A 27,313-nucleotide genomic window follows, 5' to 3' on the forward strand; every position below is an offset into this window, starting at 1 on the left:
AATTTGCCTCACAGGGCTTTACAGCATACGACATCACTCTGTCCTTAAGACCCTCACAGCTGATCAGGAAAAACTCCCCAAAAAAACCCTTTAACGGGGAAAAAACGGTAGAAACCTCAGGAAGAGCAACTGAGGAGGGATCCCTCTTCCAGGACGGACAGACGTGCAATAGATGTCGTACAGAACAGATCAACATGATAAATTAACAGTAATCCATATGACACAGAGAGAGAGAGAGAGAGAGAGAGAGAGAGAGAGAGAGAGATGCAGGTAATGACAGTAGCTTCCAACAACATTAATGAAAGTAATAATATTATAGTTATAGTTCTGGTTACTGCGGTACAATATGTTGAAAGTATGTATTAATATCTGGCAGTATACATGTGTGACAATAGTCATATGTGTATAATAACAGTAGAAGTATGACTAATGACTAATGATGGCAGCAGCAGCAGGAGGCATCTGGCAGGACCACGGCAGCAGCACAACCACACACGTCACGCTGTCCAGGCACCGCTGTGATATGAGTTAATCTGAGAGACAGTGGAGCACAAAGGCTCCGGAGAAGAAGCCGAGTTAGTGACATCCAGAATGGCCGGGTTAGCTAGATGCAGTAATAGGATACGAGAGAGAGAGAGAGAGAGAAGGAGAGAAGGGGCCCGGTGTATTATAGGGGGGTCCTCCGGCAGACTAGGCCTAAGTCAGCCTAACTAGGGGCTGGTACAGGGCAAGCCTGAGCCAGCCCTAACTATAAGCTTTATCAAAGAGGAAAGTCTTAAGTCTAGTCTTAAATGTGGAGACGGTGTCTGCCTCCCGGACCGTAACAGGAAGATGATTCCACAGGAGAGGAGCCTGATAGCTGAAGGCTCTGGCTCCTGATCTACTTTGGAGACTTTAGGGACCACGAGTAACCCTGCGTTCTCAGAGCGCAGTGTTCTGGTGGGATAATATGGCACTATGAGCTCTCTAAGATATGACGGAGCTTGACCATTTAGAGCTTTATAAGTTAACAGTAGGATTTTAAATTCAATTCTGGATTTTACAGGGAGCCAGTGCAGAGAAGCTAAAACAGGAGAAATATGATCTTGTTTCTTAGTTCCTGTTAGTACACGTGCTGCTGCATTCTGAATTAGCTGGAGAGTTTTTAAGGACTCACTAGAGCTACCTGATAATAGAGAGTTACAGTAATCCAGCCTTGAGGTAACAAAAGTGTGGACCAATTTTTCTGCATCTTTTCGGGTCAGGATAGGCCTAATTTTCGCAATATTACGCAGATGAAAAAATGCAGTCCATGAGGTTTGTTTTAAATGAGAATTAAAAGACAAATCTTGATCAAATGTTACTCCGAGGTTTCTTACGGTAGTGCTAGAGGCCAGAGCAATGCCATCTAGAGAGACTATGTCATCAGATAAAGAGTCTCTGAGTTGTTTGGGGCCAAGAACAATAACTTCAGTTTTGTCTGAATTTAACATCAGGAAATTGGTGCTCATCCAAGTTTTTATGTCTTTAAGGCAATTATGGAGTTTATTTACCGCATCACTCTCCCTCGGTCTTCTGTTTGCAAGTGTTGTTGCAGCATTATTTTTTTCAGCACACTCTAACTTTCAATTTCAGTGTGAACAAAGTCAGCACCGTCAGCCACACCCTGAGCAGAGCTCGTAGCTTATAATGACCTATTTTACTGTGAACACTTGAACGCATCACTTTGTTGACGCAGCTTCCGACTCAGCTGTCAGTGTGTGTGTGTGTGTGTGTGTGTGTGTGTGTGTGTGTGTGTGTGGAGGCTTCCGCTGCAGCAGCCGTGTTGCTCACTGTTTCTTTATCCTGTGGTAACTCCTGCAGTTGTAACAGGTTATCTTAAAGCGGCTGTGACGACGACGATGATGATGATGATGTGACTGTGGTAGAGTTCAGTACATTCAGACCAGGTGGGTGCATGTAGCTGGAAACTAAAATGATCAGCTCCGTGATTTTGTTCAGAGTCAGACATTATCTACAGATCTTATGAACTCTATTGTCACTTCTCACTTCAGGAGTTTACAGTTTGTACAACTAAAAGTTACACACACTTCGTGTACACTCTTCATCTTCCTCTAACAGGCCCTCTTGTTGTTTTTACCAGCTGTAAACCCTGCCGTGATGCATTCACTGGCTCAGGAGATCCAGGGCTTCTCCAAGAACCGCCTGAAGAAACAGTGCACGCGTGTTACCACGGTGACGGGCAGGAGGCTGCTGGAGAGGAGGGGTGATGGAGGAGAGGAGGAGGAGCAGGTTGAAGAGCTGGAGGAGGGAGATGGATGTGGATTTGTAGAGGATAACAGTCTGGACCTTCAAGTTGGTGTCGTTAGACCCTTCCTGCTGCTGGGTAATACAGAACACTAATACGTCTACTACTGCTATAAATGAAGTGAGTTAACAGTTGTTCACTCGCTGCTCACATTATTAGGTACACCTTGCTGGTACCAGGTTGGACCCCCTTTTAAATTCTTGGTGTCACAGATTCAACAAGGTGCTGGAAACACTCCTCAGAGACTTTGGTCCATATTGACATGATGACATCACACAGTTGGTTCATGATGAGAATCTCCCGTTCCAGCACATCTGAGGCCTGGTGACTGTGGAGGCCATTGGAGTAGTGTTGTCACGGTACCAAAATTGGGACCCACAGTACGATACCAGTGAAAGTATCACGGTTCTGAGTAGTATCATGATACCACAGCGAAAATGAGGCAGATGTGCCTTTTGTCATTTATAAAAAGATAAATCACTTTTCTATAATACATCAATGATATTTCAATGGAATAAATTACTTATTGACTTATTCATACTTCAAAAACAGCATCAATAAGTGATTAACATAGAGGGGATCAAAATAAAATAAATAAATAGAATAAGAATCAACCAGCCACCCTCCTCCCCTGACAAGTAAAGAACAGTCCCTTCACAAGTAAAGAACAGTCCCTTCATAAGTAAAGAACAGTCCCTTCATAAGTAAAGAACAGTCCCCTCATAAGTAAAGAACAGTCCCTTCACAAGTAAAGAACAGTCCCTAAAGTGCGGTGAGGTTTGTGAAACGTTACCTGCCACAAAGAGAGAAATGTGAACGGCTCGTTTCTCCTCTGACACGCCACATACCTGTGTGCCGCCACGGCTCGGCTGTCCAGGTACTTTTGGAAGAGGAAATTATTGGACCTGGAGCCGGACTTCTCGGTTGCCAGTAAGCTGTAATCTTGTGGTGGCCATAGCGCTCCGCTGTATTCCTGTCTGTGACCCCTGTTCAACCCACAACCGGCAGGATTCGCCTTTCCTTTCTGCTGGTTGAAATCTGTACTCGCACAGCGTGCTCCTGAATGATTTCTTTTGCTCGCACAAAACTATTTTTAGTCGCAAATGCGAGTAAAATGCTCACACCATAGAGCTCTGTGGAAAACAAATCACTGTAGCATATATAAACAAATCTAGCCTGCAAGTAAAAAGAAATAAATAATAACTTTCAGTGCTTAAAGATACTCAGTAGTTCAGCTAATACCTGACATGTCACTGGAAAACAATGTACTACGGTACTCCAACATTATGGTATCATATGTACCGTGGTGTTTTAGTACCGCGGTCTACTGTTGGTACCAGTATACCCTGCAACACTACACTGGAGTACAGTGAACTCATCGCCATGTTTGAGATGATGTGAGCTTTGTGACATGTAAATATTTTCTAAATAAGCTTTAAATATTCTTGAAGAGAGAAGAGAAGAGACGCATGCACGCTGCGCTCCTCTGCAGTCCCAAACTGCGTGTCATTTTGGTTTAATTAAATAATTGGTTTAACAGACATAAACTTTATTTTCAGTTTAAGTTTTGGTTTAAAAGACACCTGACTCTTTGTCTGCGCGCACTGGACAGCTGGTGAACCAGAATCTGGCAGAGAGTTGGAGGAGGCAGTTGATTTTATGCCAGACTAGTTTAGTTATTGTTAAACTTAACGGTTGGTTATTGCCTAAATGAGTCTGGCTGTATTGAGATGTTTTAGTAGTTTAATCTCACAACAGAGACAAACAATGCTGAGACTCAGGGCAAACACTGTTGTTACCTGGCTGTCCATGGAGGCAGGTCAGGGAGGCGTGATGCTGCTCTGCAGGGCGCCTGATTTGCGTGCTGAAGTTGCAGAGGGAGGAGCTGGACTTAAATGCAGTTGTCGAGCAAACAAGACACTTTAAATTGAGAAATGATGCCATGGATCAAATTTAAAAACTAAAATATAAAATTATTAAAAAGAAATAGAAAAAAAATGTCGTGCAAAAAGTGTACTTATGTAGTCAGAGGGCAAAAAGGCACCACCTGGGGTCTATCTGTGCACGTGCCCATGTATGTGCTTTCAGCTCCTGGCTACTGCTGCTACTCACAGCTGCTGTGTGTGTCAGTCACGTCAGTATTCCAGTCTGCTAATACTACATAAATAAATAAATAAATAAACAAAGTCTTAACAACAAATAAATCAATATCATTGATTTTGACATCAAGGAGCGTGGTGCTCTGTCCTTCAGTTGGAGGACGCTGACACCCCCACATGTCAGCATGTATACATCCTGCTGAAGTGTCCTTGAGCCTGACATTGACTCCCCTCACAGCTCCGGGGTGCCGTTCACGTCTGGAGCTTACACTGTGCTTTGACCTCGAAGAGAGAATTTCTCAGCAGGGATCAATAAAATATTACATCTGTTAGGCTCCACAGAAGTGCCTTGTCCTCGTACGGCGGGTCACTGAATGTCACACTGTTCATTTCCCTGTTACAGAACCAGGTCTCTGAAAGTGAACCCCCTTGTTGAACGTGCCTGATATTAAAATGCCTCTCTGTCGTTGTGATTGTCAGACAGTGGGACAACAGAGACGCTATTTCATCTGCTTCTTTTGTCCGAGCCCATTTCAGGCGATCACTCCACTCGACAGGCAGCCTTTTTGTCTGCGATGCTCTTGTCACAGTTGTCACATTATGTATACGGCATAAACACCCTGTGAGACTGGAGGTGATTTCCTCTCTGTGTGCTCTGCAGTGTGCACCCTCGGCTCTCTTTAACGCTCTGATTTCAGTGTCTCTGATATTTATAATCAAACTGCCATCCTCTGTTAAATGATGATGATGATTATCTCGTCATGTGTGGAAACATGACCAGTCTGGGTGGACGCTCCGTACAGACAGCAGAAATTAAAATAAAGCATGTTGTCACTGAGCGTTAGATGAGAGTATTGATACCTCTCTCATACAGTGATGGTCTCAATCTTCTCATCAAACTCTGCAAGAAAGCAAATAAGCTTCGTGACAACTTCACTTTTACTCTAAAGGTCCAGTGTGCCTGTCTGTGACGCCAGGGATCAGCATGCCCAGGGCCCCGCCCCTGCTGCCCGGCACACAATGCACTGGACCCTGATTCCTGTCCCTGTGGGCGCAGGGCTCACAGTGCGACGGATCAATGTTATTTATTGGGGCTGAGCCTGAACAGGGCTGGTAAGCTCCCCATCCAGGTCTGGCTCCAGGGAGGGCCCTAGTGTCCCCATACAGGGTGAGGTACTTGAAGTCCGAATATTCTGTTCCATCACAGTCTTCTTGACCTTGATGTGTGCCCTGCTCTGGACCATCGTGGTGAAGAGGGAGCTGACCTGAAGGACGAAACTTTCGATTTACTGGTCCATCTACGTCCCAACCCTCACCTATGGTCATCAGAATAGGGTCGCAGATACAAGCGGCCGAAATAAGTTTCCGCTGTAGTGTGTCTGGGCTCAGCCTTAGAGATAGGGGGAGGAGCTTGGACATCTGGAGGGAGCTCTTTCACGTCAAAAGGGGTCAGTTGAGGTGGTTCAACATCTGATCAGGATCCTCCTGGGCGCCTCCTGTTACAGGTGTTCTGGGCACGTCCCGCTGGTAGGAGGCCCCGGGGCAGACCCAGAACACACTGGAGGGATTATATATCTCGTCTGGCCTGGGAACACCTCGGGGTCCTCCAGGAGGAGCTGGAAAGTGTTGCTGGGGAGAGGGACGTCTGGGGTGCTTTACTCGGCCTGCTGCCCCTGTGACCCGGCCTCGGATAAGCAGATTAAAATGGATGGATGGACCAGTGTGCAGGATTCGGGTGGATATATTGGAAGAGATGGAATATAATATAATAAGCATGTTCTCTTTAGTGTATAATCACTTGAAAATAAGAATAGTTGTTTGCATGACAACAGATTAAAAAAACTGAATTTCCCCTGGGCAGTTCATAAAGTATATCTTCTTCTTCGACTTCTAAATCTGCTCCTTTAAGTATTTCTGTTCTATAGATGGCGATCAAAGAGGACAGCAAACCAAGAATTTAATTACAGTGGAACTTGTTCTCTGTGTATAAGAAAGCTCTTCAATCTTGAAACAGTACATTTTTAAAAGGAATTCAATTAGTTTTTAAAGTTTTCTTTGTTTAAGATACGGAGAATTCTCTGAAGAGTATTTAATCCCTCATCTTAAAAAAACCCTCCAAATATTGAGACACATATTTATTTATATTTACACTGCTCAAAAACTGAACACTCAATGGTCACAGTCTAACAGGAAGTCAGTTAAACTTCAGGGATATCAATGTGTCCATTCAGGAAGCACAAGTGATTGTGAGTCAGTTCCAGCTGCTTTGGTGCAAATCAAAGTGACAACAGGTGCAATGGAGAGGCAAAAGCAAGAGAAGCCCCAAAAAGGGAATGGTTTTACATGTGGTGTCCACAGACAGTTGCTCTCTCCTTATCCTTCCTGACTGATTCTTCTCTAGTTTGGTCTTCTGCTAGTGTCCTTGGCACTACTGGTAGCATGAGGCCGTACCTGCAGCCCAGTCAGGTTGATACCAGATACCAGGAGACCGGCCGTTACACCAGGAGAGCTGGACAGGGCCGTAGAAGGGCATCAACCCAGCAGTAGGACCGCTATCTGCTCCTTTGTGTGAGGAGGAACAGGAGGAGCACTGCCAGAGCCCTACAACATGACCTCCAGCAGGCTACTGGTGTGCATGTTTCTGACCACACTGTCAGAAACAGACTCCATGAGGGTGGCATGAGGGCCCCACGTCCTCTAGTGGGACCTGTGCTCACAGCCCAGCACCGTGCAGCTCCATCATTCCTCCTGGTGCAGAGGGCCCTGGGTTCCTCCTGGTGCAGTGGGCCCTGGGTTCCTCCTGGTGCAGTGGGCCCTGGGTTCCTCCTGGTGCAGAGGGCCCTGGGTTCCTCCTGGTGCAGAGGGCCCTGGGTTCCTCCTGGTGCAGAGGGCCCTGGGTTCTTCCCAGTGCAGAGGGCCCTGGGTCCCTCCTGGTGCAGAGGGCCCTGGGTTCCTCCTGGTGCAGAGGGCCCTGGGTTCCTCCCGGTGCAGAGGGCCCTGGGTTCCTCCCGGTGCAGAGGGCTCTCGGTTCCTCCTGGTGCAGAGGGCCCTGGGTTCCTCCCGGTGCAGAGGGCTCTGGGTTCCTCCCGGTGCAGAGGGCCCTGGGTTCCTCCTGGTGCAGAGGACCCTGGGTTCCTCCCGGTGCAGAGGGCCCTGGGTTCCTCCTGGTGCAGAGGGCCCTGGGTTCCTCCTGGTGCAGAGGGCCCTGGGTTCCTCCTGGTGCAGAGGGCCCTGGGTTCCTCCTGGTGCAGAGGGCCCTGGGTTCCTCCCGGTGCAGAGGGCCCTGGGTTCCTCCTGGTGCATTGGGCCCTGGGTTCCTCCTGGTGCAGAGGGCCCTGGGTTGCTCCTGGTGCAGAGGGCCCTGGGTTCCTCCCGGTGCAGAGGGCCCTGGGTTCCTCCTGGTGCATTGGGCCCTGGGTTCCTCCTGGTGCAGAGGGCCCTGGGTTCCTCCTGGTGCAGTGGGCCCTGGGTTCCTCCTGGTGCAGTGGGCCCTGGGTTCCTCCTGGTGCAGTGGGCCCTGGGTTCCTCCTGGTGCAGAGGGCCCTGGGTTCCTCCTGGTGCAGTGGGCCCTGGGTTCCTCCTGGTGCAGAGGGCCCTGGGTTCCTCCTGGTGCAGTGGGCCCTGGGTTCCTCCTGGTGCAGAGGGCCCTGGGTTCCTCCTGGTGCAGAGGGCCCTGGGTTCCTCCTGGTGGATATTTAAGATGGCGACTTTTTGTCCTTAATCAGAAGTATGAGGAAGAGCCGTAGGTTGAGCAAACATTCTGTTAAAATAGTTTCATTTCTAAATAAAAAACTTTTAATAGCATTTGCAACTCAGCAGAATAAAGATGACTGAGATCTGTCCTCTGGTGTTTAGCAGATTGAATCTGGTCCCATGTCACTCCTGTATTTAGAAATGCTGTAAAATTCCTGGCATCCCTGCACCTCCTCACAGATGTGTCAGTTTAAAGCTTTTCCTTCTACACTGATGAAGCATATGGGCTGGAGCTGGCTCGTTTCCAGAGACTCTCTTTCCTTTGGATTTAGATTTACTTCTCCCAACACCATGAATCTGGCATTATGTAAAAGTGGCTTGGCGACTGCAAAGAGTGCAGATATTGCTACTTTGAAGGCAGCGAGCTGCTGCAGAGTATCCACTCTGGAAATCTGGAGGAAGTCCTGCCATCGTGTTCTGTTTCCTGCCCATATGTGTCTTTCACATAATTATCCGACTCCTGCTTTTCATGAAGAGCTATTTGACAAATTGGAAGAGATGTCACTCGTTCTGTTTTAACTGTCTCCTTCAGTGATTATCTGCTTTTTCTCAGCTCAGACCGTTGCTCAGTTTGGCCTGCTGTACCGTCTTTCTCATTTTATTCCCTCCATTAGTCTTTGACCTGCTTCCTCTGCTGCGTTCGTCATTCAAACTGTTCAAAACTGTTGCTCAGGGGTCTGAAAACGCCTTTGCTCGTTCTTTTCATGAAAATCATAAACTTGTTTTTCTGCAGCTGTAGATAATGCTGGATGTTTATTTCAGCAGTTTTTTGAGCCTGGCCTTGTGCTGCTGTACAAATCATCTGATTCCTTTTTATTTCTGTGGCTGTAAGCCATTTTACTGTTGGTTTCCGCTGACTGATTTCTTCCCTCCTCCGTGCTGCAGCTGTTCAGAAAGGGTTTGCTGTCTGAATGATTTCCTGCTAAGTGATATAGGTGCTGATATCCTGCAGCATTTGCTTTCTGCTGCTCAAGTTTACACCACTGATGTGACTGTTTTTTCCATCTGTGTGACATCTGATTGCTCTTTTTGTAAAACACTGCTTGTTCCCTGGTTTATATGATCAGGAATAAGTTGGCGTGAAGAAAGAATTTCTGATTGTTTCTGTGATAAAAATGTCAGTAAATAGAGATTCCTTCCAAATCCTGAGGCAACACATTCTCACTCCCAACTCGTCACATATCGCCGCTTGGTCAGTGGACTTTCATGTCTACATATGATGTAGTTAATGACGCTGTGGGCTAATGGGCATGTAGCTACTTCCATGGTTCAGATGATACGTCATGTTTGTAGTCGACCAATGAAGATGAGTTTACATATCACCTTGGGTTCGTCCTTCACCTTCTCAAAATGATCCCACACTTTGGATTTCCTGCCCGACATGTTATTAACTAGCCTGTGGAATAACCGCAGGTACCAGCCCTGGAGATTAACCTGACTGCTGTCTGACTGCTGAGCGTGGACACTTCCTGTGTCTGTCCTTTCAAAGTAAAGTCACACATGCTCCAGTCATATGGGTTCGGATTTATTTTGACAAGGAGCAGCTCCTGGTAGAGTTCCACGTTTGTTTGTTTTATTCTGTGACTAAGCGACCAATGAAATCTTGCTGACTAATGACCTTCCTCGTCGACTAACGTAACGACGACTTCAGAATGAGAAAGGGTTGAAATCCCCGTCTTCATATCGCTTGTCTTTGTTCAACCAACACAAAGATATTCAACTTAAAAAGAAACAGCAAATCTTCACATTAAGAAGCTCGAGCTGGTGAATTTTTGGCACTTTTGTTTGACAAACACAACCTCCATCATTAACACTGATAGCACTGCACAGCTGAATTAAGTGCTGCATTTTGTCTCTCTCGTGTAAAAATAAATGAGGGAGATGCCGATAAATATTCATGTGAAGAAGGGGGGGAAGCAGCATTTGTTCATTTTATAACTGAGTAATTATTGTCAGCCTGCAGGAAGCATTTTTGTTTTCAATAGATAAGTTCTGGTAAGCAGAGGCATGCCCTGCGGTCCGTCTTCTCACCAACTTGTTTCTCCCTTTTCAGCCTCTCAGGATGCGGCCCACGACATTGACACCCTGCAGAGACATAAGGTCAGTACACAGGGATCAATAGAGCGGGCATGCCCTCGCTGTGCTGCGATCACGTGTGCAGTGACATGAGATTAGAGGCAGCCGTGGAGGTGTGCTGTGTCCTGCGGGTCGGCGAACACGCAGCCAACAGCCGGAGGAGCTTCATGACTCATGCAGTGACAGTTTAGCTCAGTAGAGGGAGTAAATGATTACAGTAGGTCTCAGCGCTGCTTCTCCACATCAGAGAAATGTGACTACTCCTCTCTGCAGTGGCTGCTCGCAGGCATGAGCATATTGCTGCCTGTGCAGTCTCAGGATGATGAATTGGAGAGATTACAAATACCTTCACTTCCTGTTTCTGGGATGAAACCTTGACTGCTTAATAACCAAACCAACCAGGGTTTCCCACAGATAGCTAATAAAGCTCAGACTCCACTCAGAGGACAATATATAAAGGGATCTGTTCTTATCAGTGCAACATTTAATAAACATTCACAGGTATCTCAGTAACAAGAACACTGTGAATCAGCTGAAGACATAAAATGAATACATTAAGACGCACTGCAGAATCCAGCTTGAGTCTCCTTTTAGGTCTGATTTCCAGAAACCTTTATAATTATCTCCGTGTTTCAGTGATACAATGCAGTTTGTCTTTGACTGCTGCACATCCACAGAGTCCGTCTCTTACCTCAACAGAGCCCGGTTTGGTTTCTGGCTGCTTAAACTTTGCTGCATTTGCCGCTCAGCTGGTTTTAACGTCTTTAATCAAACGTTTAGTAATGGATTAAAAAGAGCAACAACAACAAAAAAACGCCATCTGCATTACCAAATTCAGACTTAGATTTCAGCAGGTGGACCAAAAAATTACATAATCAATCATTATATATCTTTTGCTTCGCTGACTAATTACTACATAACTCGATTTGTGAACGCACCTGCGAACATGGTAGAGAGCGATCAGGAACATGGTGAATGTGTTCTTTTCCAGCTGGCACGTCCAGCTTGTCCCAAACCTAAGGTGGTATACACCTTAGTATTTATTAGGTTTTTTTTTTTAGATATGCCATTTTATTCTATTTTAACACCTGACCAGGGATGATTAAAAACTGATGGAAATACAGTTTTTTTTAATTAAATATTTTGTTTATTGTTGTTGACGATCAAAGAGCATCGTCCCTGTCAAACTACTAATCATATAAATGATTAAATAATCATGTAACCAGTGTTATCCAAAAGTCTGATAGTCACCAGGATGTAAGTTTAAAACACTAAGTTAGTGATGAAATCTGCTCTTTACCATCCTGTGTTGATAAAGGAAAAGGAAAAGGCTGCCGGCTTGCTTTACTTTTAGTGTCAACGACTGTCAACTTCGCACCCTGTGTGAGGCTCTCAGCCCTGAGCCCGCTGGTTCCTGCTGGAAACGTACATTTTTAAAAACAAATATTTAATTTTATTTGAGCATTTATAACATGACAGGGAAGCACTGTGGTTTTCACAAAGGTTACACAAGCACTGGTAAAAAGTTTATTTGGTGGGGACTATTTTCAGTGGCGGATTAATCCAAGTTGCATGCTTTAGTGAGTATGTGTGGCAGCAGGACGGTGTATGTGGGAAAAGGAACATGTTACCTAATGCAACAACCAGTTACTTTGAAGCAGCGTATTAATCCCAAACATGGGTGTTCTTTAGCTACTAGTGGCTTATTTTCCAGCAGCTTTTTGAGGGATCCATCACTGTCTTTACAGCAGCTTTTAGCCCCCAAATGTGAATGTTTTTTGGGGATCTGTCCCTGTGTTTCTTGCGGCTTTTTTGCCACCAAGCCTTGGTATTTTTTAGTGACCCGTGGCTAATTTTCCAGCAGGTTTCTGCGGCTTTTTAGCCCTAAAATGTGGGTATTTTTAAGTGATCATTGCTGTTTTTCGAGAGCTTTTTAGTCCCAAACATGGGTGGGTTTTTTTAGTGACTCGAGGCTGTTTTTCCAGAAGCTTTTTTGAGGGATCCATCACACTCAACAGCTTTTAGCCCCCAAATGTGAGTGTGTTTTGGGGATCTGTCTCTGTGTTTCTTGCAGCTTTTTAGCCATCAAACATGGTGCTTTTTAGCGACTAGTGGCTTCGTTTCCAGTGGCTTTTTGAGGAATCCATCACTGTCTTTCCAGTGGCTTTTTAGCTCCCAAATGTGTTTTTTTTTTTTAGCAACTAGTGGCTGTTTTACCTACAGCTTTTTAACTCCAAACCATGCATGTTTTTTAGTGACCATCACTGTTTTTCCAGTGGCTTTTTAGTCCCCAAACATGGGTGTTCTTTAGCGACCAGTGGCTGTTTTTCCAGGAGCTAACCTTGGGTGTTTTTTAGCAACCGATGACTTATTTTCCAGCGGATTTTTTAAGGAATCTATCACTGTTTTTCCAGCAGCTTTTTTCGCCCCTGAATGTGGATGTGTTTTAGCTACCAGTTGCTGTTCTTCCAGCATTTTTTTTTTGAGGAATCCATCACTGTTTCTTTCAGCGGCTTTTTAGCTCCCAAACCTGGGTGTTCTTTAGCGACATGTGGCTGTTCATCCGGTCCCTTTGTGAGGCATCCATCACTGTTTTTCCTTGCGGCTTTTTAGCCACCAAACATTGGTGTTTTTTAGTGACCCATGGCTATTTCTTGCGGCTTTTCAAGTTCTTCATTCTCACCATATGTGCAAGAGTTACGAAAAAGCAGTCATAGGCAATGAACATCTTAGACCCTCAGGCTCCCTCCAACAATGCTCATTAAATATTTAAGTAAAATAGTCTAAAACATGCAATAGTGCAAGGTAAAATATAGGGCTAAAATAAACATAAATAAAGTAATATACATTTGTGTAGACAGTATTTGCAGATGGATAAATGTGAAAGGTGTAAATATATATGCATTATGATTTAAACAGTTTAACAGTGAGTAAAGAATGTAAAGATAAAGTGACCGGTTGGCAGATACATTAATCACTGCTTTGGGTCTTTTGCTGGGATTTGTGGACAATTATAAAAACATAGCACATCACCAGATTTCTTTTTAAACTTGTGGAAAAGGAAGGTGGATATTAGCAGCAGTCCAAAAGCAGATGTAGAGGAGGAGAGATTTTAGCCCTCAGAGGTAAGCTAAATTTAAGTGAGTAGACAGATACTGCAAAATGAATTGAGCCATCTGTCTTCTTTCCCGTCCACCCCACCCCCCTCTTTTTCTCCTTCTCTCCTCCTCATCGTTCTTCGTCAACCCTCTTCTTGCTCTGTCTTTCTGCCCTCTCACTCAGTCACATTCAGGTTGTGTCACGTCATCAATACGGCTGACAGAATATCTCTCTTTGCTCTCCTGCGAAAGCAGCTTCTAAAAACAAGTCAATGCTCAGGGGTCATTTGCTCAAGGAGTGTCATGTCTCTTTCTCCCTGACAGGTGTCTCATGTGCTAAATGTGGCCTATGGAGTCAATAACCTGCTCCCAGATCAGCTGGTTTATAAGACTCTGCAGATCCTGGACCTCCCAGACACCGACATCACTTCATATCTGGAGGAATGCAGCTCCTTTATAGATCAGGCACGAGCACAGGTACAAACACGTGAATGTAAAGTACGTTTGAGGTGCAGGTAGGCAGATTTAGTTTCCTCACAACAGAGCCATGCTAGCTGTTTACCCTGTTTCCAGTCTTAATGCTAAGCTAAGCTAAGCTAAGCTAGCTTCATCTTCGCATAACTGTCATAAATCTTATCCAACAGAAACAGCAAGAAAAGCAAATGAGGGTATTTTTTTAAAAGTAAAGGCCTCTTTTAGTCTTTTGTTTTTTAGAAAGTATATTATTGGATTGATGTACCTGACATAATTTAATTCATCCGTCCATTTTCATGTAGATGGACCAATAAAGCGAGACCCTTGGCTTCCCGCTCATGCCTTTGTTCACCTCGACTGTCCGGCCCAAACTGCCGATCCATCTCACGCTCCATTTTCCTCTCAATCGTGAACAAGATCCTGAGACACTTTACGCAGCAACTCTCTCTGACATAACTCTGTTAGATAAGTTTTGATTTGATTCTTTAAGGAAAGGCGCCCCGGGTCAAAACATAGTAATTTAATGCACTCTTCAGTTTTGAGCTTCTGTACTATTTTGCCTCCATAAAATGTCTCCTTTCAGGCTAGTGGAAAGAAAAAGTCCAAAATACATCCCCCGATGATCTCAATGCTGATTGGCTGTCGTGGTGCGAATCGGTTGCTAAAGTTCAGACTTTTCAGCTCTCGTGAAAAAGCGCATCGCGCTACTCGCTTTCTTTACACCGCTTAATTAGTGTATTCTGTATCATCCCGACATTAGAGTAATCAGCTGGGGCAGTTTCACGTTGTGCGATTACACGTCCATGAATAACCTGTTTGTAGGGGTTATCTCAGTTGTGATCTAGTGGAGTACAAAGTAACATGAACTTGACATAACCGAGAACAAGAAGCTTAAACTTCTACTTTAGTAAATGTACTGAGTCATCCTTTATCACTGACAGGTGCACACACACACACACACACACACACACACACTTTCATGGTTTTACCAGATAAAAAATGCATCAATTCTGTTTAAATATTTCTGTCTCCACTTTCTCTCAGGAGGCTCCCGTAGCCTAAAAATGCCGTCTTTTATATCTGCCGGGTAATTTAACGTGTCAGTGTGCACACACAGCTATTCTGCTACCTGGCTGCGATTCATTTACATACATCTACAGCAGCCAGTTATCTGTAACGCAGCACAAAGGCCAGGTGGGTGGTCAGAATACCTATTAAAGACCACGCTGGGGTCATTTAATGGAGAAAAGTCGACGCTTCCTCTGCTGCCACGTAGCTCTCCCTCAGTCATCTCACGTGCTGTATGTAATTCTTTTTAAGGGATTATTTCCAGGCTGAGCATTTCTTCCCGTGCGTGTGCGTGTGCGTGTGTTTGTGTGCGTGTGCGTGTGCGTGTGCTTGTTTGTGTGTGTGTGTGTGTGTGTGTGTGTGTGTGTGTGTGTGTGTCAGGAGATTGACCGTAAGCAGAACATAATGTGATGTGAGCACTGATATGAAAACACTCAACTCGAGCGCAATGAAATAACAGCAAAACAAGAAACTCTGACAAAACCAAATTAAGTCTCCATGTTCGCTGTGATGGATTATCTTGCTCAGGCAATTTTCGGTTTGTAGAAGTTTCCTGTTTTCTAAAGGAAGGAAAACGCAACCTGATATGTAACTATAGCGACTGCAGACACCAGCACAAATAATACAAAGGAGCGGAGAAACCCTTTTTGATTGATAGAAACTTATTAAAGACTGATGTCATTCTTCCGGCCTGGTATAGCCTCTCTGTGTTCTGTATGTTCTTCGTTTGATTGTGTTTTACCCACAGGAGCCGCCTGATTGGGTCATTTTATGAAACGAAAGCACAGATAACAGTGACGACATGTCAATTACAGCAACAAAAGCGCCACACGTGTGTGTGTAGCCGAGGCTAATTTAAATCTCCCGTCCCTCAGGGGGTATTAATTGACATGTAGAATCAAAAATGTGCTTACACCTTCTTATTCTGCACCATCTCAGCCAGAACAGAGACTTGATCCTGTGACGGGAAGCTCCACGTCGAGAAAAAAAGGAAGAAAGAAAAGGAGACAAATGTGTCAATATGCTGAGCTTCAGTTCTGAGCCGTGGGCCTGCACGCATTGTCTAAAGATGTGGCTGGAATTTAAAAAATTCATTTCCAGCCAGGCACTCTAGGCAGTAAAATAATTACATCAACATTAATATTAATCATATCGCAAATTTTGACACACACACACACACACACACACACACACACACACACACACAAACTGCAGATTTATTCCGTCTCAACTTGCTCTACATGCTCTCTGTCTAACGCTGCTTTCAGAGGCACTGGAAAGTCAGAAATTACAGATTCTTCAGGAGGAGAAACGCAGCGAAATGACTCGTCAAGCTGTGATTTTTTTCAATCTATCTGATGTCATGTCAACACGGTGAACAGCGCACTCATTTATTAGAACGTGTTTATCATTTTGAAATGACAAAAAAAGGATCATTTTCATTTTTTATGTGCTGATGTTTTCAGATAGCAGCCTCCGAAACTTCTGAAACAAAATTTCTAGAGGTGGATGTTTGGTTATTTTTTAAATATCACTTTTTAAAGGCCCGGTGTGTAAGGCAGATTTATTTATTTATTTGCATTAAACACACATTAAACACACAAACACACATTAAACACATTAAACACACATTAAACACATTAAACACACATTAAACACACAAACACATATTAAACACACAAACACAAACACACATTAAACACATTAAACACACATTAAACACACAAACACACATTAAACACACAAACACATATTAAACACATATTCAACACATTAAACACACGTTAAACACACATTAAACATAGCTTAATCGAGACTTGTCTTTATCTGGACACATTTTCCCCACAAATAAAACATGCTAACGTTATTAGCACAAGCCTATGGCATTTTACATTGTATAAATTAGCCTAGCTGCTAGCAGAGATTTCCTCTGCTCATATTTCAGCCAGGATAAATCACACACAGTGTGTGGAGGCTTTATTGTCTTCACAATTTATTGTTTCTTACCTGTGAAATTAAAGTAAATCAAAGCTTTGTTTCCACTGAGGGAAATGGTTTCAGCTTACAGAGACAGACAGGAGGTCTGCGGCACTGTGACACTGTGGAGTTACATTTCTGGGGAGGTGCACGGTGTAGGTTATGGTGTTGATTTGATGCTTTAGAGGGATATATTGGCAGAAATCTTTGGCAGAAATAGAGTATAACATTCGTAACTATGTTTTCTTCAGTGTATAATCAACTCAAACCGTTGTGTTTTTGTAACATTGTTTCTACATTGGCTCTGGATAGGGCTATTTGCGTTTTCGCACAAGAGAGGTTTCAGTTGAATGCAAACTGCAACCTCGCCACCAGATGCCTCTAATTCCGCCAACGTTAGATCTTTAATGTTTTGAGCAGAACAAAGTCCTCCAGCATGACCTGGGGCAGTCTGCTGCCGAGTGTGAAGCAGTCAGGATGAGAGTCAGCACCTCCAAGTCTGAGGTCATAGTTCTCTGCTGGAGAACCGTGGATTGTTCCCTCTGGGTTGGAAGAGGGTCACTGCCTCAAGAGAAGGAGTATCTCAGGGTCTTGTTCACAAGTGAGGGTAGAATGGAGTGTGAGGTGGATCCACAGCGTGGTGTAGCATCAGCAGTGATGCAGGCGCTGCACCAGACTGAGCTGAGCTGGGTAGTGACCGAAAAAAAGATTGCGGGTACAAGCAACTGAACTGAGCTTCCTCTGTGGGTTGGCTGGGCTCAGCCTTAGAGAGAGGGTGAGGAGCTCAGATATACGGAGAGAGCTTGGAGTAGAGCCAAGGTTTTCCGGGCATGTCCCACTGGTAGGAGGCCCCGGGGCAGACCCAGAACACACTGGAGAGATTATATATCTCATCTGGCCTTGAAATGCCTTGGGGTCCCCCAGAAGGAGCTGGAAAACATTGCTGGGGAGAGGGACGTCTGGGGTACTTTGCTCAACCTGCTGCCCCCTGTGACCTGGCCTCAGATAAACAGATGGATGGAAATCAAATTCCAGTAGTGTAATCAGGATGGCAGCAGATATCGGAGATGGATACGTCTAAAGCTCAGCGGCAAATAAAACCGTACTACTGGGTGAAAGCAGAAAAATGTGTTTGTGTAATTAAATACAGAAACACCTGTGTGGTAAATGGATAAACCTGTGAATTAGCTGCTATGATACATTCATCACTAATCATATTGTTATATTGCAGCACTGTGTTTTCCTAACGTGATCACCTGAACATGTGCAGACTGTAATTACTTTTCTGTGTCACTTTCACTTTCTGTGTCCACAGGAAGGTGTGGTGCTGGTCCACTGTAACGCGGGGGTATCGCGCTCCTCCTCCATCGCCATTGGCTACCTGATGTTGAGGGAGGGGCTGTCGTTTGATGACGCGTACGGCCAGGTGAAGCTGGCGAGGCCCTCCATTCGCCCCAACCCCGGCTTCTATCAGCAACTACAGAGCTACAAACCTTAAAGCTGCATCAACTATTTCTTCTGGTCCACTTGGAAAACACACACATCACATATCATCACCCTTTAAGTTACTGAAGTCAACCTGTTAGCAAACAGTCGCTTATTTACACATGCAAGCTCTATAGTCACTCTCCTTCAAGCTCTGTTTTGGTCTCCACCAACTCCTGAGGGAAATATCTGGCTCTTTATCTGCGAGATGTTCCACTGTGTTTGGCTAACTGTGTCTGTCTGCTTAGCAGGATGTGTTCAGTGGCTTTTTAGAGTAAGTATCATAAACGAGGGAACCAGGGCGATGTTACCACCCGTTCTCAAAGTCGTCACATACCGCCGCTTTAGGGGGAGTGGTCAGTTATTTTGACATCAGCACAAAAAGGCATCCTTTCACGGTGGTATGATACATCACCGGGCAGCATCAGTGCATAACGCCACTACGTTATAATGCCGCGTGTCAAAAAATGTAAATGCACAACCCCACATCGGCAGTGGCTAGATGCACGTCAGCGCTCCTGGACTCGCTGCCCCACGCCACTTGACGCCACTGTCCTATTTCCAGCCTCTCTGGCCCCAAAATTAAATGCATTTTTCCCTCACTCGTACCCTGCTTGTACACACCAGCTCCCACAGCAGCTCCTTTTCTCTGCTCCTCTGGCAGCTCAACTCCTCACTACTGGTGTATAAAGAGAACTCTGTATCTGTTGCTGTGTCTCGTGTGAGACAAAGAATATATGAGATGAGACTCCTCGTTGAGGTCGAGAAATATCCCGAGCTAAACGACCCACAATGCCGATATTATAAAGACAGTGGCCAAAAAGATAATCCCTGGTGAGTCACAGCTCTTCAGGTGAGACATCAAGTTTAATTAGCAGCTGTCCACACATGATTTTAAGCTAACACAGAGGTGGAGAAGGTGAAAGTAGTAATACATTTGTGTGGTCGTCTGTTGACAAGCTGCAGCGCGACGTGTCCAGTCCATGCCTGGGCAGCTTGAAAGTCCCTACAGGGTGATAAGGAAGGGCAGTGGATGAGTCAAACACACACCGGACTTTCAGCCAGGAGCCTGCTGTTTGCTTCCTGTGTGAATGTTGAGCCGAACCATGACGTTTTTTTTCCCAAACCTAACGTGTTTCTGTTGCACAAGGAAATAAACATAAATACGACTCTGTACAACATCAGTACGGTGATGCGGTGACTTCATCTCATAGCCTTCCTCACCGTATGGAGCTGCTCATGTCACATAATTTCTATACATGTGATAGATGTGTTGTTTGTGTGTGCCATATGTATGTTCATCCCCAGTGTGCATGCATGTGCTGAGTGGGCCCTTTATAACCATCTGTGATCTTTTGTCTAAAAATACAGCCAGTCAGTGAAACACTGCGTCTGCCTCTCGCTGCACAGACAGCTTTGTTAACTGATTTTCTATTAGATCAGCTCTCACTTTCTTTGCAGCATGGATTGTTTTCTAATTAAAGATGTACCACTTTTTTTCCGGAGGTGCAACTTGATTTCTTTCTCAACTACACAAGCAGGTACACCGTCAATTATAATGATTGCCCTCACTGCTGCATTGTCTCTATCAATTTCACAACTTTGCAAAGTTGATGGGCTAACCTCGCTCCCTTGAAATAATTAGCTTGTAATTAGCTTGTTAGATAATGAGGGAGAATCCAGTTGGCTCACATGCTAATCAACAAACACCGCTGGGACGAGCTCCTAACGCTGCACACTCACAGCACACAGAGGTATCATATCCTAATCTGCACTGTTTAAATGGAAATCAAGCCTATAGGGCAGATGTGTGTGTTTGCTGTTCAACCAGCTGCAAACATTTACTGATCATTATTGTACTCGTTAATGTCCTGTGTGGCGGTGTTAACAGTCCAATCCATACAGGAGGAGATGTTCTGCACACTTAGCTGCATCCTGACCTAAATATATTAGTTTATAAGACAGGAAATACACACTGTAGTTGAACGCTGTGTTCTGAAATGTTACAGTGAAATAAAATAAGCATCAAGTGTGCGCCCCAAAGCACAAAATGACCATAATTTAACTGCAGTTATGAATATTAATGGTGACTGTGATTACTTCACCAGCTGCTCACATTTGTCTGGTTTTAACAGTCAGTTTTCAGACTGAACCTTTGAATTCAAATGAAGGGAAAGCTGGTCAGTCGGCCCCGCCCCTTTGGTCAAGACTGATACTGGAGCCACAGATTTGAGCCTTATAATGACGGTAACAGCCGATTAAGACCAAATTAACCTGTCAGCATTATTAAAAGGTCTAAATGAGCATTCATCAATATGTTTTACCACAAGGTGGCGACTCTGCAGTGGGCTATTACAACACAGTGTCACTCCGAAGTCGTTGAAAACCAGTGCTTGGTCGGTGACTTCTCACGTTAGACGTGGACGAAAAAAGCCGTGTTCACTTCCTGTAAGACTGTAAAGCCAAACCCTGTTCTTTTCTCCTAAACCCAACCAGTTGTTGTACCGACGTCGCACTTTTATTTTGAAAGAGACTGTATCAAACTGTACATTTCCTGTGAAAACAGAAGTGTATTTTGAAAACAGACAATGCATGTAACAGGCTGAAGTTGACACAGCGTCCCAGAACGTCAACAACCAACACACCCAGGGTACCTTGGACGCCATATGTGGACGTGGAAAGCCCATGACCAAACGTGGACATGTGACGAGGTCACAGTGAGGACGAGTTGGCTAGTAATGATTACTTGGTTCTTTAACTTTGCAGCATTGGCGGTGAAAGCAAACAAATTTGTCCACACACTACAACACAATTTCCTCCGAGACGTTTCCTGATTTGGATTTTGAATCCATGACTGAACTAGCGAGGGAGACTCAAGACTCGTCACTGCTTCTGAGGTTCTGCCACATTTAGAGGGAAAGTCACCAGACCCTAGAGATATGATACAAGTTGAACAAGTTTATTTCAGGGTGCTTGAAAAGTAGGCGCTTGGGAACGTGTGTGCTGCAACAGTGTCGCTCTGGCATTTAAACACACCTGCTGCGTGTCTACATTGAAAACAGTGAATGTGAGGGCGCATAATACGCGGCATGTGTATTGTCCTTAACTGCCCCGAGCAAAAGAGTTCAGGTATTGTGGTGGTCTTGTGAAATGGAGCATGACATGGACAAGCAGCTTGGTGTGGCGCTAGCGGTGTAAAAAAAAAAATTGTGACCGACTGGGGCAACAGATGCTCACCAAGTCCAGCTGACAGCTGACTGACAGCTTGGTGTGTCAGGGCCTCAAGTTTACCAAGGTCCAGCCTGGTCTCATGCCCAAGCCACGCCAAAGTTCACCACTTTAGCACCACAACTATGAGACCAGGTGCACCCTTTAGCATCTCTGTGAGACACACCAGGCTTTTAACGTCTATGTAAACCCATCCTGATCCATATTAGTCATTTAGAGCAACTAACGTAGGATAAAGAGCACAAGAGTCTGCTTAGGACGGGTGTGTTCAACAAGCACAGGACTGTGACCCAGGAGATCATTTCCCAATGCTTCGGCAGTCACACTTCTCACTTCTGCTAAAAGTGGGGGCTTCTTTTAAAATTCAAAGTGGTCCAGTTACTACAAATTCCTCCCAGCAAAGATCCGAACCTCAAAATGTCTAAGTGCATCCAACAGCGTTTATGTCTATCATTTTAACATGGAAAACAAAGTCATCTGTGGCATAAATGAGTCGTGTAGCTAGCACAGTGAACATGAGGGCCACGCTGCAAGTAAAAGAAAACAGGACATTTCTTCTAAGAAAATGCAAACAGAGCTTTCCTCCTTCCTTCCTAACACAATGAGCACAACAATGCAAACCCCAGGATCATGATGACACTACGATGATCAGTAGGCAATGCAGTGTTTAGAATTCCTCGTCAGTGGATTTGGGACGCAGCTCGTTAGCTGCTAAACAAGAAACAGCTTTACAAGCGTGATTGTCACTGTCCCAGTATTTAGCTCGATTCTTCAAAAGACACATTTGTGCTGGGTGATCATCAGAGAGCGACTTGTCCCCTTTTTGAAAACACAGTTTTGCATTTTGTGTCAGTTGCTGGCTGCCTTCGCTCGGGGGGAAGCGGAGGGGTGGAGGTTGGTCCTGTGCCAGAGACGTGGAGGAGGAGATACGTTCTGCCAAATTGGTTGCAATTCCTCCCAGTCCCATAAAGGTCATAGATTATTTAACACGCCTTTAAAGCCACGCAGCAGGTCAGTGCCACTGTTCATTTCTAAATATTTAGGCCTTCGTTTCCCCGTTAAAATGTACACTGCCGTCTGTTAAATACACAGCTCGGCTCGTTACCGTCCTGAGCTGGAAAACAGGCAAATAAAATATTGAACCAGTGTGTGAGTCACGGCGCCGGCGCCAATATGCAGTCTGTGACAGCACTTGAGTGTAGGGGAGTTTGGCCTTTTCTTTGGTGCTGTTCAATGGGGTATCACTGAAGAGTATCTGCTATGAAGCCAACTGGGTTTCCCCTGACATTTTTGTGACATTTTACCGTCTGGATGTGTCGACCCACAGTATGGCACAAGCTGTCCCATCTGCAGGGTCTCCTGGGGTCCAACCACCATCTCAGTCTGTGCAGGCCTCAGAGTGAGAATACTAACAGGCACAGAGGAGGCGAGGGACGAACAGGATGTGGAATCATTCCCCCCACAGCAGTGCGGTCTTATCGGCCTGTTGGCTTCCATTAGATCTGATGAGCTGCAGACGAGAACAATAAAGAATCTGGTCCTTGTTTTTAAAAACAAATCTAATCACAAACTGAGCTGAAATAAAAGAAATGATAAAAATCAGCACAGATAAATGGATTTTTTTTTCTCCTGCACAGTTTGTTGTGAGCATTTCTTTACATGATGAACCTCTCACGTGTCACATGACCCACATGTGTTCATGGGTTCATCTGCATTTATAAAGTTCACATTATCACATGTTCATATAAAGGTTGTGTTTCTGTATGAATGTGTTTTAATGAAGTGTTTCTGCTCATGTGTCGGGCTTCATACTGAAGGGAATTATCCGTCCGTCCATCCATCTCTTTGTTCATCCATCCATCAATCCTCCATCCATCCATCCATCTATCTATCTATCTATCTATCTATCTATCTATCTATCTATCTATCTATCTATCTATCTATCTATCTATCTATCACCCCTCCATCCATCTATCTCTTCATCCATCCACCCACCATCCATCCACTAACCCATGGCTCTCTCCATCCATCATTCATCCCTCCATCCATCCATATATCGTTTCATCAGTCCACCCACCCATCTCTTCATCCATCATAAATCCAGCTCTCAATCCCTTCCCTTCATCTATCCCTTCATTACGCCATTCATCCATCCATCTGTCCGTCCGTCCACCCATCCATCATCTTTTGATCATCCATCTATTTCTCCATCCATCCATCCATCCATCCATCCCCTCATCTATCTATCTATCTATCTATCTATCTATCTATCTATCTATCTATTTATCTCTTTTTACCCATCCATCCATCCATCCATCCATATTTATACAGTTAAAATGTTCTTTAAAAAATGTAAAATTAATTTTGTTAACATCAAAACTTTGAAGCAGAAATTTCACATTTATATTTTCTTTCTTCTTTCATCAGTCTTCATTTACAGACAGTGGCAAATCCAGGAAATCATTCATAAACGAGAGGAGACACAAAAATAAAGAAGCTTAAAATAAATTAAGAAATATATTCTGGAGGTAAGCTGTTCATCCATCCATCCCTTCATCATCCCTTCATCCAACATGAGCACATCCACCCACCAACAAACTGCAGTTACACATCTTTACTCTGCTTGTTTGTCTTCTTCCTCATGAACGTGGAGACAGTGAACAACCTCAGTGTGAATGATGTCACTGTGTTTCCCTGTGAGTGTGATGTATCAGCCTATTAAATAAACCAGGCGTTTATTTAACACGCTATATTATTATTATCATATCATACATCTTTCTATGATTGTATTCAGCCCTGAACAGGAGTTCAAATCTGTCTGCGACCCCGATTATGTCACAGCACTGACAGAGATGATGTTAAATACACACACAGAACATAAAGAATGGAAACACAAGTGTACATTTCTATTTTCTCCTCAGTATAACTTTCTGTGTGTTTTATTTATGTGAATAAAAGCGAGCTGATGCATGGTATGTACAGTATAAAGCCATGCATAAGGCAGCGGCAGAGCTGACCAGGGAGTATACAGTTAGATTTGTATTTGTGTAAAATTAATCTAGTGGAGCCGATGGGAGGGTTTTAAGCTTATTGCAGCATTGGATCATGGGACCCAAAGTAGAAGGAAATTTATCAGATAAGCCTCTTACTGTGTACTTTATTTTCTCCGAGCTCAACAACAACAATATTCGGTCACTAAACCAGAGACAGGCTCTGGGGGGTCTTGACAATTTCCTGTCGAGGAAAATCCTCCTACGAGCCGGCGCCGATGCAAATGTAGTAATTCGGAGTTATTCAGTGAAACACAAGGAAGGATTTGTTTTGTTTCTTACTGAATGAAATCTAATGCCTGGTTCACACTGTATGACTTTGATGGAAGTTAGTGGAACACCAGAAAATAAGCAGCAGCAGGCTTTAGTCCTACAGTGGATACAGGGAGGGCTGCAGACGGAGGTTTGAGGATGGAGGGCCGGTGATCTGTTAATGAGGATCAGAATAATGTTCTGCTGAGGCACAGCGGCTCAGTGCGGGATTATAACTTAACAGTAGAATAAGTACAATGAAGGTAAAGTTAACGGTGGTGCTCTTTAACAGGAGCTGTGTTTGTGCAGTGGAGCGTCGCAGGTTGTCCTTTCCTGCAAAAGGTCATTAGGTGCACTTTTACTTAACGAGGTCCAGCTGGGAGGAGCCATCACCAGGAGGCACACGCTCATTTGCATTTTTTTGCAGGTTGTAACGATCTGCACAAAGAGACCAACAGAACACACACTGCTGCCTCGTTTCAGCCACGAATCGTCTCTGTCACGTAAAAGTGAGTAAACACGCAGCACATTATCACACTGTGTGTATGGACTGGGTCATTAGTCATGTGTACATGAGGACTAATGTACTGACTCATTCAATTACTGGGTGTGATCACACATCATAACAATGTGAGTAATTAAAGTGCAGCATTAAATGAGGGCTGCTCCCTACGAGCCAACCAAACGCCATCTGAACACCAGAACCTTTCAGGGTTTTGTCAGTTATGTTCCTCACAGTCCATCAGTGGACCGACAGTCCTCATCAGGGTCCATCAGTGGACCAGCAGCCCTCATCAGGGTCCATCAGTGGACCAACAGCCCTCATCAGGGTCCATCGGTGGACCATCAGCCCTCATCAGGGTCCATCGGTGGACCATCAGTCCTCATCAGGGTCCATCGGTGGACCGACAGCCTTCATCAGTGTCCATCGGTGGACCATCAGCCCTCATCAGGGTCCATCGGTGGACCATCAGCCCTCATCAGGGTCCATCGGTGGACCATCAGCCCTCATCAGGGTCCATCGGTGGACCATCAGTCCTCGTCAGTGTCCATCGGTGGACCAGCAGTCCTCGTCAGGGTCCATCAGTGGACCGACAGTCCTCATCAGGGTCCATCGGTGGACCGACAGCCCTCATCAGGGTCCATCAGTGGACCAACAGCCCTCATCAGTGTCCATCGGTGGACCATCAGCCCTCATCAGTGTCCATCGGTGGACCATCAGCCCTCATCAGGGTCCATCGGTGGACCATCAGTCCTCGTCAGTGTCCATCGGTGGACCATCAGCCCTCATCAGGGTCCATCGGTGGACCAGCAGCCCTCGTCAGGGTCCATCGGTGGACCATCAGTCCTCATCAGGGTCCATCGGTGGACCATCAGTCCTCATCAGGGTCCATCAGTGGACTAGTCTCCTGCATGTTTCTGATATTGCTGTAATGATGAAATGATATATTTTGGTGGTTTGAGTTGAAGGTGTGAGAAAGAATAGTATCAGTAACATTGTTAACACTGTGCTACATTACAGAGAAATACAAACCGTACTAATGAACCTTCATTAATATAGGCCTATATTTTATCTCCAAGTGCACGTCACACACTGAGCGAGCCGCCTGTTAATGACGCTGTGGGCTAATGGGCATGTAGCTACTTCCATGTTTCACATGATACGTCATGTTTGTAGTCGACCAATGAAGATGAGTTTACATATCACCTTGGGTTCGTCCTTCACCTTCTCAAAATGATCCCACACTTTGGATTTCCTGCCCGACATGTTATTAACTAGCCTGTGGAATAACCGCAGGTACCAGCCCTGGAGATTAACCTGACTGCTGTCTGACTGCTGAGCGTGGACACTTCCTGTGTCTGTCCTTTCAAAGTAAAGTCACACACGCTCCAGTCATATAGGTTTGGATTTATTGTGACAAGGTGCAGCTCCTGATAGAGTTTCATGTTTGTTTTAATTTGTTTGTATTTTTCTGCTACTAAGTGACTATCTGGTTGGCTAACGTTTGGTCGACTGTCAGGGGGCAGTCTGACTTAAACTCTGGACTGTGAGGTAACCAGAGTTTAACTGTAGATGTTGCAGGTCAGAAAAGCTCATTTGAATCATTTTGGAAGGAAATAAACAATCTCTCTTTTTGCCATGTTTTGCTTTGCTTCTTCATTATTCTCAAACTTAAACAAGCTCATGAGGTGCTTTAATTAATCTATACGAGGCACAAATCCATGATTCATCTGTTGCTTTCCATGGACTGTATTTTCCCCACTTGGTTTAAATTTGAGTGAAACAATAATATCTATAACTAGTCCATACCCTTTGAGTACAGCATACCATACCATGACTTAGTCATACCAAACATTAGAAAACAACACCAACATTGGTCCACAGGGGGAGCCACAGCGATCGGTCGCATTTTAGCCATTTTGAAGCATTTTTCTGTTGTTATAGCGCCACCCAGTTGCCAATTA

At 44.7% G+C, this 27,313-nt stretch overlaps 1 protein-coding gene across 1 annotated transcript; it reads left to right on the forward strand.

Moving 5' to 3' along the window:
* The first annotated feature begins 1,739 nt into the window (after positions 1–1,739).
* LOC125903406 (dual specificity protein phosphatase 19-like) lies at positions 1,740–19,822 on the forward strand. Its single transcript, XM_049600315.1, has 5 exons — positions 1,740–1,928; positions 2,123–2,365; positions 10,193–10,239; positions 13,638–13,790; positions 18,148–19,822. The coding sequence occupies exons 2-5, from the start codon at positions 2,140–2,142 to the stop codon at positions 18,328–18,330; spliced, it is 609 nt and encodes a 202-aa protein (XP_049456272.1). The 5' UTR covers positions 1,740–1,928; positions 2,123–2,139; the 3' UTR covers positions 18,331–19,822.
* The last annotated feature ends 7,491 nt before the right edge of the window (positions 19,823–27,313 follow it).

This window comes from Epinephelus fuscoguttatus, linkage group LG16 (assembly GCF_011397635.1).
Source record: "Epinephelus fuscoguttatus linkage group LG16, E.fuscoguttatus.final_Chr_v1".
Lineage (NCBI taxonomy): Eukaryota > Metazoa > Chordata > Actinopteri > Perciformes > Serranidae > Epinephelus > Epinephelus fuscoguttatus.

Coding starts and splice junctions, on each gene's coding strand:
- LOC125903406 (XM_049600315.1), top strand. CDS start 2,140: ATGCATTCACTGGCTCAGGAGATCCAGGGCTTCTCCAAGAACCGCCTG. Junction 10,240..13,637: donor ACACCCTGCAGAGACATAAG/GTCAGTACACAG, acceptor TCTCCCTGACAG/GTGTCTCATGTGCTAAATGT. Junction 13,791..18,147: donor TAGATCAGGCACGAGCACAG/GTACAAACACGT, acceptor CTGTGTCCACAG/GAAGGTGTGGTGCTGGTCCA.